The sequence below is a fragment of the Schistocerca gregaria genome, chromosome X, assembly GCF_023897955.1.
Source record: "Schistocerca gregaria isolate iqSchGreg1 chromosome X, iqSchGreg1.2, whole genome shotgun sequence".
Lineage (NCBI taxonomy): Eukaryota > Metazoa > Arthropoda > Insecta > Orthoptera > Acrididae > Schistocerca > Schistocerca gregaria.
In genome coordinates this window covers 831,003,892-831,026,470 of record NC_064931.1, presented here as the reverse complement: position 1 = coordinate 831,026,470, position 22,579 = coordinate 831,003,892, and the positions used below count along the sequence as shown (strand labels likewise).

The 22,579-nt window shown below is 41.2% G+C and overlaps 1 protein-coding gene across 2 annotated transcripts in view; it reads left to right on the top strand.

The window, feature by feature from the left end:
• LOC126299334 (uncharacterized) overlaps window positions 1-22,579 on the top strand; it is an 864,357-nt gene that overhangs the window by 290,403 nt on the left and 551,375 nt on the right. For both annotated transcript variants that reach the window (XM_049991164.1, XM_049991163.1), the window contains exon 8: window positions 20,348-20,425. In XM_049991164.1, the coding sequence (XP_049847121.1) occupies window positions 20,348-20,425 (78 nt within the window). The remainder of the gene's footprint in view (window positions 1-20,347; window positions 20,426-22,579) is intronic.

Sequence of the window (22,579 nt, the reverse complement as noted above, 5' to 3'; positions counted from 1 at the left end):
GAATGTGTTGGTAGTTGCATAGTTACACTGACCAATGTTGCATTTTCTAACAGGTGAGCTATATGCTAAATCATCATGGACCACTATGAATCAGGTATATATTCGCTACACCTTTGTTGTAGTCATGGTTGCAATAAGTTTTTCACTTACGTGATTTCTGTTAATATTGACCGGGTAATGCTGTGAACTCTGCTTTGTATAGCCTCCAGCTAACATTTTTCTCAAATTCAGTCAGATGTTACTTATACTTCTTAATGGCATCATTTGACTTTTTTCATAAGGGGCTGTTAGGAAGAAATGAATGTGAAGTTTTGGAGCCAGCATTGAGTCTTTAACTACAAAGTTCACATCTGAAAGTCCCTTATTATTTAAACAATGAAAACTCCAGGTAGGAATATCAACAATGTAGGAAAAGGCAAATTGCTACTTACCATAAATAATAGAAGTTGCAGATGGGCACAATTAAAAGATGCTCACATATAGCTTTTGTTCACAGCCTTCATCAGTAAAAGAAAGACACACACAAGCAAGCATACCTCATGCACACATTTTGCCAGAGGTGCTGGAGTTGGTGGTTGTGTGTGAGTGAGATGTGCTTGCTTGTGTGTGTGTGTGTGTGTGTGTGTGTGTGTGTGTGTGTGTGTTTTTCTTTCTTTCTTTTTCTTTTACTGATGAAGGCTGTGGCCAATGACTGGATGTAAGTTTCTTTTAATTGTGCCTGTCTGCAACTTGAGGAATCTTCTTCACAGTGAGACAGTGAGTAGCAGTCTGTCTTTTCTACATTGTTGTTATTCCCTTCTTATTTAGATGATTTTATTTCAAATTATCACCAGTCTGCAAGCATTAATGACTTTTGGGGTAGATACATAATAACTAGAGTGGAGATTTCCATGCAAATGAATGTTGCATGGATATTTGTATGTTGTGGCATCTTTTTTGGGGGGGGGGGGTGGGGGGGGGGGGGGTGGGGGGGGGGGGGGTGGAGTGTTAAATGCATATTTTAAAGACTGCACAAACTGAGACATTTATAATGCATATTATACCATTTGTGTGGCCTTGTTGTATATATTACATGTATGATATCTTTTTTTTTAGGTTTTTCATATGAAATATGCAGAACATGAGTAATTATGCATTTTTATTATGTCTGTAAACTTGATAGTGAGTTCAAGTGCTGCAGTTTAGCTTGGTAGATGTCTGTATAGATGTTTGGCCCATTCACTATGTTGTGTAGTTGAAATGGCAGTCTGAATTTTGATGGTGTGAATGCGCTGATACAAACTAGGTAAATGGACACACAAAATACATTGGTTTGATAATGTTGACTGTGTTAATTAAGTCAAATGTCGATTTTTTTCTGATTTAAAGTATTCTTGAAAGCTTCTGTCCATGTTGCTGCATTTAGAGGTATACTGCCAGATTAGCTTTGCACAAAAACCTATTTTAACCAAATGGGGCACCTGGATACATGTTGCCATATCTTACTGAGATAATTTTAATTAATTAGTCAATAAGAGATTATGAATTTCCTACATTTGTTGCAGTTGACATATCTTTGCTTCATTGTATTCACCCCTCAGGGGGATCAGGCTCTCTTTTGAGTCTGTACGTGATGCCCTGAGCTATTGTGGCCCTTTCTTCCTTCCCAGGCTGCATTCCCTTCCCCATGCCCTCCCTTCCTGCCCTTGCTCTTATCTCTCTGCCCCCTCTTCCCTTCTCTTTGCCATTGCTTGCTTCAGCCTGGCTGTCATCCTCATTTCTGGTATTACTTCTGTGTTTCTTCCTCCTGCTTTTTCATTTCCCCTTTTCTTTTAAACATTTTTGATCCTCCTTTGCGGTTTGACCTGTGCTTCTAAATGTTGTCTCCATAGTGTGGGCCAAATGGTAGAGAACATCTTATTTAGAATCTTTGGTGTGTGACCTTATCACTTCTTCCATCTTTTTCTCCATGCCATTGTCCTTGAACACTAGATAGCAAGCACATTGGTCAGTCCATGTGGTGGGGTCATTATGTGCCCTTTTGGTTGAGCTCCCTGACAACACAGGGATCACACTTCTGATACCTGAGATAATACCTCCCCGTGCGTGACTAGGAGGACTTGCTTGTCAATTTGGAACATTGGAACTCCCACCAATGGCAGCCATGCCTGATGAACCTTGTTGTGTCTGGGTGATGCCCACGGGGAAGCCTCTGATTGGAGTGGGCGGTATCAGGGCAGATGCTTTGTGTATGAAATGCATTAGGCTTCAGGCTGGGTTTTCCATTATGGTTGTCTCTTTAGTTGGTAATGGATCTTTTAATACTACTTCTTATAATGCTCTGACCTGCATTTCCCTGCTTGCACTGGCTTGAGTTGAAACCTGTTTCCTGCTACCTGGTCTGCACCAGGCACTAGGCACTTATTTTTCAGTCTGCACCAGGCACTAGGCACTTATTTTTCATTGTATCTATCAAAGACAAGTTTGGTGAAGTGTACTCACTGAGTAAGATGTGATTTTTGCAGCCCTTCATGCCTGTGACAATCTTGGCAACATCTCAGTGTCCACTACTCCTCACCATTCTGTGAATATGGTTCAGGGAGTCATTTTTTATACAGACCTCATTCTCAAACTGATGAGGAATTCTTGATCAATCTGGAACAGTGGGGTGTTCATTTTGTAAGGCATATGCTGAAAGGCTGCAACGACAATTACATTTATACCAGCACCTTTATTCTGGCATTTGAGTTTGATACCCTCCCAGAGATGGTCAGATTATGTGTTATCAGTGTGACGTGACGCTGTCCACCCCACACCCCATAAAATGCTTTCGGTGTTTGCATTTTGGGTACATATCTTCCCATTGTACAGTGGACCCTCTTATGGCAAGTGAAAGGGAGAGAGATATAGATAGTGAGAGGGATTTACATGTTTATGATAAATCCCATTGCTCAAAAATTTCCCCTCTTCATACCTCCCCTTTGTTACCACAGATGACATGTTACTGATCCCATTTGTACTAAGATTGCAATACACGTGACGTGCCTGGTTGCTTCCCTCACTGTAAGTGGAATGCCCAAGTTCTGAAGAATGTTCGCCAATCTGCAGTCTTCTTTGGTTGTTGACCGTGCAAAGAAAACAGAACATTGGTTGTGTATCCATTATCTTGAGTCTGTAATAAACTGTTAGTGAGGAACTGTTATTGTATAAACAATTAAATATTGAACTGATTTATTTAAATGGAATGGCACTCACTTTTTATTAGCATAATACAAGAAACTGCACAATTATTGTCCACTTTATGAATTACAAATAATTTCTATTCTTCATAATTTCATATAAAATAAAAAAAAATGTACTGAGTAGTAGTGTAATTACTATCAAACTGTTCGCAATTACATGCCCAAATAATTGGAGATTGGTAATTAAGTCCTTAACTGATACCGACCAAGGTAGACAACATGTCTGTCCACCAAGACTGCTGAACCAGCTCTGAGCCTATAGCCAAACCACTTAACCCATCATCCAAACTAGGCATAATCCAAAGATCTCCAAAGTTGCTCATTTGCCTTTTTGTTTAGCTTTTTTTTATTATTCTGTTGGTAATTAACACTTTTGAAGTAATAGAATGATAGCCTATAACTGAGAGATGGTTGTATATGAAATGCAAATAACTGTTTAGTTTTTCTAATATTAATAACAGAAGTTTATCAGTTTCACATGCTACTTCTGAATGCAGCAGCCAGTCATAGAGGAGGACCACAATTTAGGTGGTCTTTCTCGTGATACCCATACCAAATCAACCATTTGTCACTGGTACCTCACACTACATTATGTCATTTTCCCACTGCTGCCTTCTCTTCTGCCCTAAGAAGCTTCTTGTAGCTGAATATTACACATCCCTTCCTTCTGAGATTTCCAAAAATTGAGATTGTCTTGCAGACAACAAACAATTTTGTATATAACCAAATTTTTACTCAGTTTTTTATAAATTTTTCAGTTATCTTTCAAGAGCCATACCATTCCACTATACTTGTAATTTGTTATTATTTTCAAAAATTGAAGCTGCTTTTTATTTTTTCAGTCTGAATTTATTAATTAATTTATATAATTGTAGACTGAATAATTTTGTGATTAGAAAAATCTAATTGTTACTGACAATAAATTTATGTATAACCTTATTCCCAAATTCTTTAGTCTTCAGTAAGCAAATTCTATACCAATTATATTATTCTGTTAATAGTAAATATTTTCAAAGTATCATTATTCTGCACCTTTATGTTGTTGGCAGTCTTTTGTTAACTTACAGTCGATCATTTCTGCTAGAATACCATACTCTATAGCAGTCCACTATCTCCTAGCCAAGTTTCAATAGCAAAAATTTATACAGCTGTTAAGCTACTGTTGATGCACTGCTGTCCACTAAATTAAAAAAAAATATTTCTCATGAAGAATTTACATTGTTATTCACTCTTGGCACAATGCTGTTTTTTAAATTGATGAACTGTTTGCCATAAAATGTTTCTCTGCCACACAACTAATACTGGTATCGGTGCATTGCCATCTTTTCAATTCAGTGAAACATTGTTTACGCTTCACTCTTTCCTCACTATTATGTCAATAGAATGCCGTTCTGCACTTATTTGTATTTGAATGTGTGATAAAGGTGTCCACTTCACATAGTTACCAATAAAACAAACACAACACCTATAAAACATAAAATATGTGGAGATGAAATATGATTACACTCACAATTTTTACCAGAAAATAGGCTAACAGCCCATGACAGAAACCCATACTGATGATTCTTTGTTCATGATGTGAGTTCAACAAGTGTCAGTCCATTCTCCAATCTCCAGCCTTAGTGTACAGCTCTAGTACAATTCCATGTAACGATACAAACTGCCTTAAATTAATTCCCTTTAAACAAATTTTTAAACAAACATACTTCCATACACTATTAAAATATAAATACATGCTATGCAGTGTTTTGTTTTGATTTTGGCTGTTTGTAAACAGTGCCACTGTTTACATTGTGCCACAAGAGTTTTGATCACAGCTGTAGCCACTTTACATACAGGTGCGGCACTGCCCTTGGCATTCTTAAGAGCTTGGTGCTTGCTTGCACACTCTGTTACTAACTGACCACCTCAGTAATAACTCACCCTGCTTCCCCACGTCTCTTGCTACATTCTTTAAATCTTACATACAGAGGCTTACAAATGTAATTCACAGATACTTTGAGAGAACCTTGTAGAATCTTGCTTCAAGTATAATGCACAAACACTAATTTACCAAATCATTGCTTCAGTCCATAGTATGGGATATCTTTCTTTCTATACTTGAGTGTCATTGTTTCTACAAACCTTACTGGTGGAACTATATTCATGTAATGATTATTTATTTTCCACTGACTTTCATATTTGAGCATTATGTGACTTTGCAATCTATGGAGGCACATTATTTTCTTTGTAGCTACACCTTCATTCCATATTCCTTTCATATTTAAAACCAGTGTATGTCATTATTCTCTATACTTCGTATTACATGGCCCTCTATTTAAATCTTATTTGCTGCAGTCATGTTTTGTATGAGATTTCCATGTCAGTGTTGTGACTCCTGTTGACAATGTATCTATTCCCATGTACTTCATAAAATAGATTGTGGAAGCCATTTCGCCCATAAATGCTACCTAATGGCTGACTTATCCATTGGCTTTTGCCTTTCCTCACTCACTCTTCATAAATGATTGGCCAAATTTCCTATCACCTAGTAACCATACTTCCCCTTTCTCTCTCCATTTACATAATTAGCAAAATTTTATGTTTCTTAATCTGTAACTCTCCATTTACCTCCTCTCTCTCTCTCTCTCTCTCTCCAAATAATTGGCCAACTTTTCTGTCACCTAATAACCATAACTCTCCATTTACGATACATCTCTTTTCCAGGACTATTCCTAGCCTATCAGTGTATCATACATCATTACAATGGAAACTACTTTGCCATTTCAATCCATACTAATGATTTATGATATGTCTAGTTTGACACAATCTCTACATCTTCTCAAGACAACATTCAGTTATTTCTATTAATTTTGCCACCAAAAGTTCTTCTACTGTACATATTCATATTCACTTATATGATTTGTCATCATCTTCTGCAGCCTTCAGCCTATTTTTTACGTGTTATTTCACATGTGTTATATATAATATTCTTATAAGATTTTCAAACATAAAGGTCTGTTAATCATTGTTCTTAATATTTAAAAATTGTTTCACTACATATGTTATAATATTTTTTCTAAAGAGCACTAATAGGGTACTGGTGTCCTTTTTGTAATTATACACTGCATTCTCTTGCTGGTGGATCTGTAATCCTATACTTTGTATATTCTGGACAGTCCACATGTATTCCATCAAATGTCTGTTTTTCATCTGTGCTCTGCAGATGTTTATTCTACTTTGTTACTTTGTTTTAGTCATAGCTAGTTTCTTTGTTGTCACATTCAGAGCAAAGAACTTTTCTTGTCTGAACCTTGATAGTGAAGGATGGTAAAGGAGACAGATACAGTTCTGAATGAAAGAAGAGGAAGAACTAACAGTAGGAAACTGTCATTTAACTCAGACACCTGGTAATCATCAGTTACCTACCTTATTGCCCCCTGAGGTTTAGTAGTCATAATATTTTTTCATGTCATTGATTGATATTTCATCTAAATTTTTTTGTGGTGGCATTCCTATGAGGAATGAGGTGCTTCATTCACAACTTTTTCAAAAGCACAACCACATAATCTAACCGCATATGATGCTTCTTAGAAGTGAACTGATAACTTCGTCTCCCATAGTTGAATGCAGTATGCTTTTGACCATTTTTTGCTTTCAGTCTCTGACAGAAAGTAACTATCAAGTCTGTGTTTATTGATATCTTGATGCCATTGAACTTCAGTAGGGGATCTTCTAGTACCTTACTCCTATTCATTTGTAGCACAATGACTTTTTCACCATGAAAGCTTTTTTATGCAACTACATCACCTCTCACTCTGTTTTCTGTGCTGCAAGATCAATATTTATTCAATAATGCTTCAACAAATACTTTATATGATTTACATGTGTTGCTGACCCCTGTTCCCCATGAGTTTGCTTCTCCTTCGAACCTACTAGCCACGAGTTTGATTTTTTGTTGTTCTGCTGTGTTTTCAGGCAAGATGCCCTCAAACTGTCTAATGAAGGCTACTGGGTGTATAGTTCCCTCATTCGAGAAATGATGCAATTTATACAGATTGGCGTGATTTTCTATGTCACATACATAAACAATATGTTTTTTTATTTCTTGTTCACACCAAATTTGGACTTTTGTTTACCTTCATTTTCTGTTTTATATTGCATCTTAGGAAGTGCTTTTTGCTCTATTTTTCTCAGTTTTACATGAATCACACTTGTGTTGCCTTTACAAGAAGATTCTGCATGTGAAATATTATGACTAAGTATTTCATGGTCATTATTGATACTATATAATTTATTACTGTATATTCTATGTTTCTCATTACGTGCTTTGATAGATTTGCTTTGGTCTTGCTTTATATTACTGATGTCATTAATTGTTGTTTGTGTTACTCCATTTTGATCCTGCAAATCCTTGATTTCATGGTCAATCTACTTATTAATTTCTGACTTACAAGCTTCTAATTTCTTACCCCATTCTTGTGTTTCATAATATACACTCCTGGAAATGGAAAAAAGAACACATTGACACCGGTGTGTCAGACCCACCATACTTGCTCCAGACACTGCGAGAGGGCTGTACAAGCAATGATCACACGCACGGCACAGCGGACACACCAGGAACTGCGGTATTGGCCGTCGAATGGCGCTAGCTGCGCAGCATTTGTGCACCGCCGCCGTCAGTGTCAGCCAGTTTGCCGTGGCATACGGAGCTCCATCGCAGTCTTTAACACTGGTAGCATGCCGCGACAGCGTGGACGTGAACCGTATGTGCAGTTGACGGACTTTGAGCGAGGGCGTATAGTGGGCATGCGGGAGTCCGGGTGGTCGTACCGCCGAATTGCTCAACACGTGGGGCGTGAGGTCTCCACAGTACATCGATGTTGCCGCCAGTGGTCGGCGGAAGGTGCACGTGCCCGTCGACCTGGGACCGGACCGCAGCGACGCACGGATTCACGCCAGGACCGTAGGATCCTACGCAGAGCCGTAGGGGACTGCACCGCCACTTCCCAGCAAATTAGGGAAATTAGGGACACTGTTGCTCCTGGGGTATCTGCGAGGACCATTCGCAACCGTCTCCATGAAGCTGGGCTACGGTCCCGCACACCGTTGGGCCGTCTTCCACTCACGCCCAACATCGTGCAGCCCGCCTCCAGTGGTGTCGCGAAAGGCGTGAATGGAGGGACGAATGGAGACGTGTCGTCTTCAGCGATGAGAGTCGCTTCTGCCTTGGTGCCAATGATGGTCGTATGCGTGTTTGGCGCCGTGCAGGTGAGCGCCACAATCAGGACTGCATACGACCGAGGCACACAGGGCCAACACCCGGCATCATGGTGTGGGGAGCGATCTCCTACACTGGCCGTACACCTCTGGTGATCGTCGAGGGGACACTGAATAGTGTACGGTACATCCAAACCGTCATCGAACCCATCGTTCTACCATTCCTAGACCGGCAAGGGAACTTGCTGTTCCAACAGGACAATGCACGTCTGCATGTATCCCGTGCCACCCAATGTGCTCTAGAAGGTGTAAGTCAACTACCCTGGCCAGCAAGATCTCCGGATCTGTCCCCCATTGAGCATGTTTGGGACTGGATGAAGCGTCGTCTCACGCGGTCTGCATGTCCAGCACGAACACTGGTCCAACTGAGGCGCCAGGTGGAAATGGCATAGCAAGCCGTTCCACAGGACTACATCCAGCATCCCTACGATCGTCTCCATGGGAGAATAGCAGCCTGCATTGCTGCAAAAGGTGGATATACACTGTACTAGTGCCGACATTGTGCATGCTCTGTTGCCTGTGTCTATGTGCCTGTGGTTCTGTCAGTGTGATCATATGATGTATCTGACCTCAGGAATGTGTCAATAAAGTTTCCCCTTCCTGGGACAATGAATTCACGGTGTTCTAATTTCAATTTCCAGGAGTGTAGTTTTTTGCAGCATCCTTCAGTTTGTCCTTCAGTTTTCACTTCAAGATTTATAACCTTTTCTTCCAGTGCATCAAACTTAGAGTTAAGTTGTGCTGTTCCCACATTAACTTCCTTTAACCTATTATCTGTTTTTTTTTTTGGTGCTACTTTTTGATCCTCCGAAATTAATTTTAGTAGAGACCTCATATACTGATCATAATACTGAATTGGTAAAGTGTCAGCTGATACTGTATGATAACTTAATGTATGTATCTCATTTGTTGGTTTGTTAGTAATGTCGATGTTAGAGTCATTTTCTCTGATATCGTCATTCCAATCAATCACTTCATTCTAACTAGGTACTACACATCCTGGGTTTACATTATCATTGTTTGCCATGAAAGCTACATTTTTACTGTCTTTGGTATTAGTTAACTCTACATTTCCAGTGAAATCATTCGTGGCTACTTCAGGATTCACAGTGAGATCTTCGGTTTTTTATTTTTTTGTTTCGGGTTCACCACCAAAATGTGAATATGTGTTTTCACTTGAATTATTTTCAACTAAATTTGACTTATAATTAAACCCATATCTGATTTCACCACCATTTATTTTTATCTGACCCACCAAATCATCACTACTGCTGTACAACTGAATTCCTTTTGTACTGCCAAGAGCATATCTCATTTCTTATTCCCAGACATTTTACTATTACTGATGTTCCAATTGCAGATCTTAGACTGCTATATGCAGGCTGTAGTAACACGGCTCACGTTTTCCGTTGCACTTCACATAGCGTAGACCGGGAACTGTCTGTGAGGCATGCCCGATGTGAACTGACTGGGTACGGCCCATGCTGCCTGAGTTGTTGTTGTTCTGCTGGCCGAGGGTGTGGCCGAATTCTCACGTGCCCTCTGGTGGACCAAACTTTCCTTGCGGCAACTACTCCCATTACATGCCGTGCTGATGTGTGCCTCCCGCGATCTTTCTGGTGGCTGCTGCACTCCTCCTCCTTCCAGGGGTCCGGGGGGTGGGGGGTGAAGCCACTGTGATCCACTGCATCGGTAGGTGGAGCATTGTTCAGTAATGATGGCTTCCATGTCCATTGGAGGCTGGAGTCGGGGGGGATTTGCCAACCCTCGAGCCGGAACCTTCGAATACAATTGGAAGTGACCCACACGAAGAGGACCCCATCATCCTACCACCAGAGCCCGGGACAGAATCGGTGACAAGCCGTTCAGCTCCGGATCCCGGTCCATCTTGGGAGGGGCCATACCCAGTGGCGGGGACGAGGGGGAAGCCACAACCACAGGTGAACCAACCTCCTGAGAAACTGGGCCTTCGAGGGGGGCCGGCTCTCGCTGGGGCATCTCTAACAATGGCGACACCAGTGCTGGAGCTACTGGAGGCCGCCCAGGCTGAGAACCATTGCAGTTTGGTGGAGTCACAGGTGGGAGGGGTGGTCGCGTCCCCTGAGAAAACAACTCGGGTGCTGGCAATGGGGAAGCCAGCACCTGAGGGGTCGGAGGGTGGGTGCCCAAATGTGGACGTAGCTGATTTTGGTGACAATGTACCTCCTGGTCCCCCACCTTCAAGGTATAGAGTCGGCGGCCATTGTGGTGCAGGACCACCGCCGGTATCCAACGTGGATTGCGACCAAACCCACGTGCCCAGACCAACATACCCGGTGGAAAGCCGGGTACCCCCGTTTGCGAAGACTGGTGAGGACCAGGCAGAGTCCTAGGTTGGTGTCCGTGGAGGAGCTCTGTGGGGTTGCATTCTCCCATCAGTGTGGTCAGGTATGCCGTCGGGAAAAATGTCAACGACTCCTCCGCAGGAAATTCGTTCACATAATTTTTCATCTGTGTCTTAAATGTGCGCACCATGTGCTCGGCTTCCCCATTCTATTGTGGATGAAAGGGGTGAGAGCAAACATGCTGAATACCAAAGCACCTACAAAAATCCTGGAAGGTCTGCGAAATAAACTGATGTCCATTGTCCGATACCAGGGTGACTGGCAGACCTTCCACAGAAAAGATTTTTGCGATTGCCTAGATTGCAACTTCTTAAGTGGTTGAAGAGCAGTGGACCACATATGGGAACTGGGAATAAGCATCAATGACAATGAGCCAAAATCCATTGAGAAACAGGCCCGCAAAATCTATCTGAACACATTCCCATGCCTAGGTTGCAGGCGGTCATGAAGAGAACGTGACCTGGGAGACACCTGTTGGCTCGCACACTGGGAACAGGCAGCCACCAAGTGCTCAATTTCTCTGTCAATACCGGGCCAGTACACATGTCTGCGAGCCAAGGTTTTAGTACGGGAAACACCCCTCAATTAATAACGTGAGGACCTCCCTTCGCAAACTTGCACGAACAACCACACAAGAAGCTGTATCATTGGTAGCCAGAAGGAGAACTCCTTTGAAGACTGAGAGGCGGTCTTATAGAAAAAAATAATTACGAAGAGGGTCCGAGGCCTGTCCTGGAGGACGGGACGACCACGCCCGCTGAACGAGGCAAACTACTTGCCGGAGAACCGGATCAGCTGCCGTTTCCCTGGTTACTCTAGAGCTAGTGATCGGGAAGCCATCAACTGCTTGGTGGGATGCCACATCCAAATGAAAACACATAATCTCCTCCCGATTGAACTGAGGATCCAGGCCCACCCGAAGATGGGAAAGAGAATTGGCGTTGGCATGCTGTCCGGTAGGGCAAAAATGAATGTCATAATGGTACATAGAGAGGAACAAGGCCGAGCGCTCCAGTCTCTGGGCCGCCCTGTCCGTAATGATATTAATGGCTTATGGTCAGTGATTAACTGAAACTTCGTGCCATACAAGAAAGGGTGAAACTTGGTAACAGCATAGACAATGGCCAAAGCCTCTTTTTCCACCTGGGAGTAATGGGCCTGCACGGGACTAAGAGTTTTAGATGCAAACGCCAGTGGCTGCTCAGAGCCATCTGCGATGCAATGGGCCAGGACCGCCCGCACCCCATACTGTGAAGCATCTGTAGTCAGGACCAATGGCTTATTGGGGTCAAAAGTAGCCAAACAAGGTGCTGACGTGAGGAGGCCCTTCAACGAGGTGAACGCTCGCTCGAATGCAGGCGACCAATCAAAAGGAACACCCTTGCGCAGAAGGCAGTACAGAGGGTGGGCTATGGTGGAAGCCCTGGGAATGAACCAGTGGTAATAGGCAATCTTGCCTAAAAAAGCTTGTAACTCCTTCAGCAAAGTGGGCCGCGGAAGGTCGACAATACCTTGGACCAAACTTCCTAGCAGCTGGACGCCATGCCGAGAGATGGTGTAGCCCACATACCCAATGGATGGTTGGAAGAAGTTCGACTTACGCAGGTTGCAATGCAGGCCCACAGACCTGAATTTGAGAAAGAGGGTTCGAAGATTGTGCAAGTGTTCCTGCATGCTGCGGCCTGTGACAATTATATTGCCCAGGTAATTAATACATGAGGGATTGTCAACGTGACATGCTCAAGATAATGCTGAAATATCGCCGGGGCACTGGATATTCCGAAGGCCAACCACTGGTATTGGTAAAGGCCAAATGGGGTGTTGATGACCGCCAGCCGTTTGGACTCCTCATCAAGTGGTATCTGATGATAAGCCTCTGAAACATTGATTTTTGAAAAATATTGGCCTCCTGCCACTGCCAAGAACAATTCATCAGAACAAGGCAAATGATAGGTGTCCACCACCAGTTGGGAATTAATGGTGGCCTATACATCGCCACAAAGACGTAATTTTCTTGAGGGTTTCCTGACAATAACGAGGGGTGAAGCCCACTCACTAGAAGAAATGGGAAGAACAACCCCGAGGGCTGTCTCCCGGTCTAGCTCTTCTTTTTCCTGAGGGCAGAGAGCCAAGGGGATCTGCCTCACACGTAGAAAATGCGGGCGAGCCGACACCTTCAATGTTAAGTGAGCTTTAAAGTCTGAAACACGCCCCAGGCTCTCCTCAAAGATATCCTTAAAGTCAGAGATCAAAGATTCCAATGATTGATAGGGAACTTCTTCGGAGACCAACTGTATGGTGTCTGTGATAGAAAAACTGAAAGCTTGAAAGGCATCCAATCCAAAAAGGTTAGCGGAGCTCGCATCACTGACAACAATAAAAGTAAGAGGCCGAGTGACTGATTTTTAAGTAACGTCGGTAGTGGATTGACCCAGTAGGGGAGTGAACTGTTTACCATAACCGCGTAGATGCTGGTAAACTGGTGCCAACGGGGGTGACCCAAGGTTGGAGTAAGTTTGTGCATTCAACAAGGAAACTGCTGCGCCCGCATCTACTTGCAGTTGTAATTGGCGTGACCGAACTGACACCTCGATAAAGAGTTTGTGTGCCAATGCGTCGGGAGCCTGGCCCAATGAAACTTCTTGAATGTCAATGTCCATGTCCTCTGTACCTGCTTCTTTCAATTCTTTTGAGGCTGAGTGGCAAACTTTAGCAATGTGTCCTTTTTTTATTACATTTGCGACAAACGGCCCAACACTGTGGACACTCTGACTGATCATGACGTATATAGCACTACGCACAGGACAGTAACAGGGGCTGGTGGCCGGAACTCTGTTTATGTGCCATGTGGGAGCTGCCGTAATGGTCGAATTGTATCCCTCGCACATCATCCACCCCGGATGCAATGGACGCGGCCGCGCCGCCCTGAACTTCCGCGACGTTGCACCATGCTTCCAACTGTTGACCTGCGGCGTGAGGGACTTCATACGATTGAGCAATGGACAGGACTTCCTCAAGGGAATGGTCTCCCAACTGCAGGGTCCATTGCCAGACCTCCCTATTAGGGGCCGAACGAACAATGACATCGCTCACCATAGTGTGGGCATACGACTCTCGCGATTGGTCCGTGACAAAATGACACTTGCTACTAAGACAGTGCAGAGTAGTGGCCCATGCCCACTATGACTGATGGGGCTGTTTCTTGCATTGATAGAACTCAACCCGAGTTGCCACAACATCCATGCTGCGGTGATAATATGAAGACAGCAATGAACATAATGCGTCAAAAGACAAGGACGAGGGTTCCTGCAACAGTGCTAGCTGCCACAAAACTTGATACAGCAATGGATATATCCAAGACAAGGAAAGAGCACGACATACCTCCACATCGGCAACATGAAATGCCTGGAAATGCTGCCGAAGGTGATGTTCATATGCGTCCCAATCCTCCGCTATCTTGTCATATGGGCGAAAGAGAGGAGGGAATGGCACTGGAGCAAACTGCGTGGAGAGCAATGCCGGAAGCACTTGTTTCATGGTTGCCATGAGCTCCATCTGCTGCTCAACCAAAACCTGCACTAAATTCTCCATACCGTGGATAAGCTGTGAAACCAGAACACTGATGCAACACGTGAAAGAACGACCCTACTTGTCGCCAATTGTATAGTAACACGGTTCACGTTTTCCGTCGGACTTCACATAGCGTAGACTGGGAACTGTCTGCTAGGCAAGCCCAATGTGAACTGACTGGGCACGGCCTGTGCTGCCTGAGTTTTTGTCATTCCGCCCGTCAAGGGTGGGGCCGAATTCTCGCGTGCCTTCTGGTGGACGGGACTTTCCTTGCGGCAACTACTGTCTGTGACGCGCTGTGCCGATGTGTGCCTCCCGCGATCTTTTTGGTGGCTACTGCACAGGCAGAAAATTTACACTACTTTTCTTTCTTGACATACTGTTGCTGATTCGATTCTCACAGCTGTTGGCTGCACCCCTAGCTGCAATTCCACTGTTGTTGTGTGTTGAAACAGACACAACAGATGAGCCCTATACTGCTAACTGCACTCATTACTATTTGCTGTCACTGCACTTTTTGTCCATGGATGTCTCATCATACTGTGCATGCTGCGCCAGCTTGTAGTGTGAAGAATCTTTAAGTGACGGTTTACAGTGTAATCCCACAGACCATGCACACAACATTAAATTTTATTCTCGTAGTACTTCAGCACTTCCTATTCCTGATTTACGCTAACATTACTTTCATAGCAACAAAAAATTTGATTTAGTTTCATCAATTATTATAGTTCAACAAAAGCTCAAAAACAATTCAAACACAGTTCATAGCCTATTTGTCACAGTTCTTATGCAGTTCTCTAGCCTATTTATCACAGTTCTTATGCAGTTCTCTAGCCATTTACGTTTCACTTGTACATGGTCCCTCCTTAGCTCACTGATCGGTTACAGTTCACATTTCTTGTTAATAAAGTCTAGCCTCATCAATCCAAAGCACTGCGACTTCAAAGATATTTCCCGCAAGGGTTGCCATGTAGGTGGGGGGGGGGGGGGGGGGAGGAGAGAGAGAGAGAGAGAGAGAGAGAGAGAGAGAGAGAGAGAGAGAGAGAGAGAGAGAGAGAGAGAGAATTTACATATGCATGATAAATCACTTTCCTCAAAAATTTCCTTCCTTTATACCTCCCTCCTCCTCTGTGTTACCACAGATGATGTCACTGATCTGATTTGTACTAAACTTGCAGTACACATGAGGTGCCTAGTTGCTTCCACTGCCCTGTGTGGAATGCATAAGCTCTGAATAATGTTCACCAACCTGCAGTTTTCTGTAGTTGTTGCCCCTGCACAGAAAACAGCATGTGTGGGATGAGTCTGTTATCTTGAGGCTGTAATAAGCTGTTAGCAAGGAACTGGTATTGTATAAATAATTAAATTTTGAACTGGTGTCTCTAAACAGGATGCAAGAACAGATTTAAATCACATCAAATTTTACACATATTCCTGTGGCAATAACAATGTTGCAAGCCTTTGTGAACTCTTGGACAGTTATTGAAGAGGTTGAAAAATCTGTGTCACCATTCTGTGGAGAAGTGGGAGTGGCCACTTTTAAGATTGACAAATTTATTAGATCAGATCCTGGTTTTGAGGTTATGAAGCTGACAAAAAAATATTTTGTGACAAAAGTGTAAAATGCTATCAACTTGACCAGGCTTCGCCCCAAGTTTCTTCATTTAAGTATGCACCTGTTACTTCCTGTGACATAGAAAGTTCATTTTCTGTGTACAAAATACTCTGTCTTGTAAATGCATGAATGTAAATGAAGAAAAGTGGGAGAAATTGGTTACTGTGTACTGTTTTAGAAGAAAGTAGAAATAAATATAGAACTTAATACCACATTTTTTTCTGCCTTATTGTGCACATTTAATGGTATGGTACTGCATGAATGCAGGCATGTTTTACAATTTGATAGTACATGAAAATATTGGCTCTAGTAATAACATTATGACTAATTTTATGAGTAAAGGTATTAACCCACTAAATAGTTGAGGTGCTGGGTCATTGATAGATACATACATAAAAAATCGAGAGAACCTTGCTAGGTTTCCTACAAAGTCTTGCACACAGTTTAATCTGTATAGGAAGTTTCAAAACCATGCATACTTCCCTGGAGAGTGAAAGACAGATTCTGAAGGCAAAATTTAATAACTGTGTTGATTGGTCTTGATGGCTACATTTTTTACATACGTAGTTGAAGGTAAACCATGCATTTAACCAATTCACTGCTACACTCATGTATATACAGGTGGCAGATGCTACATGTCAGGTGATATGCCCATTTTGTGTATGCTACACTTGTTTTAAACTGGTTTCTTATGTTGCTTAGCCCTGATAAGTACTGTTCTGTGTTAGGCCTGTTAACTTCACTCCAAGCCAAAAACTGCTTTGTAGTATTGTGTTATTCATTCTTGTTCATGAGGTTCAGTGTACAGAATGGCATCTTCTTCTTACATTGTTTGCAGTGGAAGAGTTGTTTGAGCATTAAACGAATTATTTAGCACATTGGAAAGTGTAGATGAAGGCCATAGTTTCCACGATGCTGACCATGATATAACTTATAATAAAGCTACAGTACTTTTCCATTCTGATAATGGGTGCTTAGATGACAATTCATATTAATTTGTTTCACCAGCCCTTGGAGGAAAATAAATGCATCATATATACTTATTCGGCTCCAAAACAAAGGAAGGATGCAAGATATCAGTGTTCAAATTGCAATGTCAGATTTGTGTATTATTAATAGTTTCCAAAAGTAATCATACATAGAAAAAATGTAAGTAATTGTTTTTGTAAAACTGCAAAAATAAACATGTGTGAGCTGTATTTAGATGCCCAAGAGTTTAATTGTTTATTTTTGACATAAAGAGACACAAAGAAAAAAGAAAAAAGTTGACTGCCAGAAAGTCTGTTTCTTGCATGCTTTCGTGACTCTGCAGTGACAGGGTTAATGTAACTTCAAGTTTTAAACAAAACAATTGGTGTAAAACATGAGTTCAGCAGTTAATTCCATGGTGAATAGTTGAACAGTACAGATTTAAATGACCATGCTACCAGAATGTCTGGATTTGGTTGTGCTGGCCATATTGCTTCATATGCTATCACTGGACAAAGGCAGATGAGACTGAGCACAGTAATAAACAGTTTTTTTATCTTTTTATTTCAATTCAGGATCCAGCAGAATTATCTGGCAACTACTTTCTCTATAATTAGATCTAGTTACTGAGTGGTTTTAGCTTTCATACTTGCACCATCAGCATAAAAGGTACATGACAAATTCTGTAAACCTATCATAAATTATAAAAAAACAAAACATAGCCAGATATTAAATTTCATTTGTCTTGCACCACATTAGCCTGTGAAGCACCAGGAAATTGGTACAGTTCTTCATTTGAGCCATTGTGCTTGTCTACTGTCTGTGATAATGCATTTCACAAATGGTCTTGCATGGTATCACAGTATGGATTTCTTTTGATGTTTCCTGAGAACAAAACACCACCCATTTGTTTTATGCAAGGTTACATTGTGACTGGTTTGTGACTGAATCAAGTTGTTCTAGCATATAAGAAGTACATTGCAGTGCTATCTTTCTTTTTGACAGTAACTGAATCCAGTGGGAAGCCATACATTCTGCACCCTGGTTTCTCTGAAACACTTAATCCAAAACACTCTTGCTACCTTTCTGCTGGCTTCTTGAGTTACTGGCTCTTTCATATGGTTTCAAGTATAACTGAAAGGTTGCTTCAAGACATTGTAGAAATAATAAAGCCATTATATATAGTATTTCAATTAACTTTGTACAATCTAATTTAAAAAATTGAATTGTCAGTATTAAATGTCAACCAAATTTCAAAACTCCCACCACTTGCTTCACCCAGTTGGCAGCTGGTTTGTTCTTTCTTCCCTAATGTGTTGACACATGAGTGATAGTGCATTCATACATTCATTCACCCATCATGTTCTGTAAATCCCAACATAAAATAGAGCCTTCAGGGATATGAAATGGGCCTATTTATACATTCGCAGGCAGCAGCAACAACTGCTGACTACAGGCCAAACAATGTGCCCCAGATAGGAAGAAAGAAATAAACTTTATTTATGTTCAAACTGAATACAACAAAACAGTCATTCAGGCTTGAATATACACTACTCGGTACCAGTCCACTGACAGTCACTTCCATTGCAGTAGAAGACTTCGTATGAAGGTGACGTCGATGTGGCCCTATCGGTGGAGAGTGGTAGAGCTCAAAGATGGTCCAGAAGGGAGGTCCCATTAAGGCAGAAGCTCATAGCCAGTTGGAGATACACATGGCCACCTCAGAGAGATGTCTTCCTCGCATGGGCAGATGACACAGCCAGAGGAGGGAGCAACAATAAGTTGCACACAGATGGGCTGCAGGTGTGGCTAATGATGGGCCCAGCATGGAGAACTGGGATGAAACACCAAGCAATGGCTGGGCTGCAATGCAATGTGAAGCCATTAGTGGACAGTATAGACAACTCGGCACACGGCTCCCAGAAAAGACATCAACAGCCAATATGGTGAACATGGACAGCGCTTGGAGTGAGAAAATGTACACAATTGTACATGTATGACAGCACTGGGCAGTGAGAGCCCTGATTCCCTGATTAAGGGAGTGGCAATCACACTCAAAGCTAAGGCCCGAAAAGCACTAATTGTGGTGCCTCTTGCACCTCCAATGGCAAGACTGGTGCCACGTATGACTGTGGCAGCTGTCAGAGATGTGGTTGACAACAAATACAGTTTGATGATGTTTGTGTTTAAACAGTTTACCTTGCATATCTGCAAATTCGTTGCCAGCTGCCTGGAAGGTTGGCAGTCTGCAGTACACATCTGTGTTTGGTACCCGTGGATCCCATGCTGATACCATGTATACTAACATGAAACTATGACTCAGCCTAATATACTCAGATTTGTAGCTGTGATAATTACTTCAGAAAAGTCTGCCCTTGCTCCCCCCTCCCACCTCCCCTTATCCTACTAAGGACTTGTTACTAGATAATACTTCAAACAAAGCATTTATCTAACTTCTCACAAACCCTTGTCAGCTTTCTATATACTGACAAAGTCAAGATCTGTCTTACATAATTATTTGAGTTATGCAGAATTACATTCTTGAAGGAAAGTATTTTGATAAGTAGTAAAAATAGTAGTTAATGTAGCATTCTTTTACTTTGACCTGAATAACTTAGAATCTTCATTTTCCTGCCTGATATCCACTGACAATGTTTTATAGACTTTTGCACCAAAATATGAAACTTTATTCTGAAACCTTGCCCCCTAGAGAGAGATGGCATAGTCCTTTTCAGGGTCATATAAGACAGTCTTTGGTTGTAGCTGAAAAACATTCAAAAGTGAAAGGCATCCATACCTCTAGTATGAGTGATGCTCCACAGCCAGGTGTTGCTGTCAAGGAGGCTTAGTGAACTGTTGATGATTCCTTCAGTATGCATGTGGATACGATGGCACTGTAGAATTAAATGGTTGGTTGTAATATTTGTCATAACATGAGGAGGAAATGGACAAAGGGAAGTTTCTAAATAACAAAGAATCTATAACCTCACCAACGTGTGTGCTATTTTATTTGTAGGAAAGCCACAAACAGTGTTGCCTACTTGGCTGTGTATTTTTAATTGTGATGTTGAACTTGATAGTACTTAACTGAATAGAATTGTAGTAGTAGTAGTACTAGTAGTAGGTGGTGGTGGTGGTGGTGGTGATTTGATGTTCATAATCCTAATTTATATAAATTGTACCAGGTAGTGTTCATTTCTGCCAGTCACATGGCTATGATATTGCATATTTTTTCCTTTCCTTTCCTTTCCTTTCCTTTCTTAATAAAAGTTACAGAATGTTCTTGATAGCTGCTTAGTTACATTGACCAGTGTTGTATTTTCTAACAGGTGAACCATATGCTGAATCACCTAGACAGAAGAAATATTTTAAACCCAGCTGGTGGCCCAGAGACCACAACGAATCAGGTATATATTCACTATATCTATGCTGTAGTCATGGTCACAATTAGTTTTTCACTTATGTGATTGCTGTAAATATTGACAGGGTAACGCTGTGAACTGTGCTTTGTATAGTGTGCAGCTATCATTTTTCTCAAATTCAGTCAAATATTATTTATACCTCATAATGGGATTGTTAGGTTTTTGTCATAATGGAATTGTTAGGAAGAAATGAATGTGATGTTTGGGAGTCAGCATTAATTAATTCTATAACTATAAGTATGCGTGTGAATGTTCCTGGTTATTGAGATGATTTTATTTCAAATTATTATGAGTCTGTGAGAGTTATTGACTTTCTGAGGCAGGTGTCTAATAACTAGAGTCCAGGTTTTCGTGTAAACACAAGTTGCATGAATTTTTGCATGTGTGGCCATTTGCTGGGTAAATGTATATTTTGAAGACGGTATGATTTGGGACACTTGTAATGCACATTATATCACATTTTTGACCTTTTTTTTGCAATAACGTGCATGACACCATCTTTTATTGATTTATTGATATGAACTACGCCAAGGTGCAGAACATAAGCAATTCTGCAAATTTGTTGAAGTTCGTGAACTTCATAGTGAGCTCAAGTGCCCTACTTCAGCTCGGTAGAAGTCAATATACTTTGTGCCAATAAAATAAAATTAAAAAGGGGTATTATTATTGTTATTATTATTATTGTTGTTGCACAATGCTGCTCCATATGTGATGAAGACTGGGGAAGCTATTAAATATTTTTATCATAACTTGAAGTGTCTAACATGGCTGGCCCATGCGCTACATCATGTAACTGAAATGGTAGTATAAAAGTTGATTGTGTGAATACGCTGTTACAAATAATGATACTAACAATGAAAATGGATGCACAAAATACAAAGGTTTGAAACTGCTGACAGCATTAAGTCATATGCTGCCCTTTTTTTCCAATTGAAGGTACTCTTAAAAGCACTTGTCCATGTTGCTGGATTTAGAGATTCTGCCAGAATTACCCTTGCCCCCACAACCTTTTTTAACCAGGTGGGGTACCTGGATTAATGCTGCCATCTTTTACTGTGATAATTTTGATTATGTTGTCAGTAAGAGACATTGAATTTCTACAGATCTACTGAAGTTGACACTCTTTGCTTCATTCTACCACAAAGCCTCCAATGTAGGTTTCGTGCTTCATTTTTGGGTTATAGGTTTTTCAGGTCACTAACACAGTTTATATTAGAGACATGATAGTGATATTCAAGGAAACAGATATGAGGCAAGACCAGATTCACAACAAATCAAATTTTGTGCATTTTCCTTTGGAAATCCCCAAGTTGCAATTCACAGGTAGAGTCCCAGATAGTTATTGTAAGGGTTAAAAAATCTTTGCAATCATCCTGTGGAGAAGAGGGTGCTGCTGATTTTAAGATAACAAAGTTGTCAGGTCATATCCTGATTCTGAGTTTTCAAAGAAGACAAATAATATTTTGTAGCAAAAGTGTAAAAAAACTATCAACTTCATCAAAATTTGTCCAAAATTTCTTCACCTAAATATGCATCTGTGTCTCCTTGTGACACAGAAACATAATTTTCTGTCACTTTTTAATTCTTTATCTGCCTTATTATGTGTATTTAATTATATGACATTGCATGAATGTATGCATGTTTTACGATTTGACAGTGCATGAAAATCTGGGCTCTAGTAATAACATTATGAGTAATTTAATAAGTAAAGGAATTAACTCACCAAATAATTTAGTTGCTGAGTCACCGATAGACACATAAAGAAAACAAGAGATGCCTGCTAGCTTTCAGATGAAGTCTGGCACATTGTTTAATCAGCTAGGAGGTTTCAGTACTACATACACTCCCATGCAGAGTGAAAAATATGGTATTTACTCGAGTATAAGACAACCCTGAATATAAGATCAGCCCCCTCCCTCCCCCCGTCACCCCTTCATGAGTAGTTTCTTGGGAAATATTTTTCTTACACACTCTGACTAATCAAATTTACAAACTCTTATTCATAAAAGGGATATGTCTAAATAGTTAACATTATGCCTATTCTGTATTTATGCAATTTTTTTATTGTTGAAATTATGATACGACACGGGGAAATTAAATAAACAAAAAAAATTGTTTTTGTAATTATACTCTGCATTA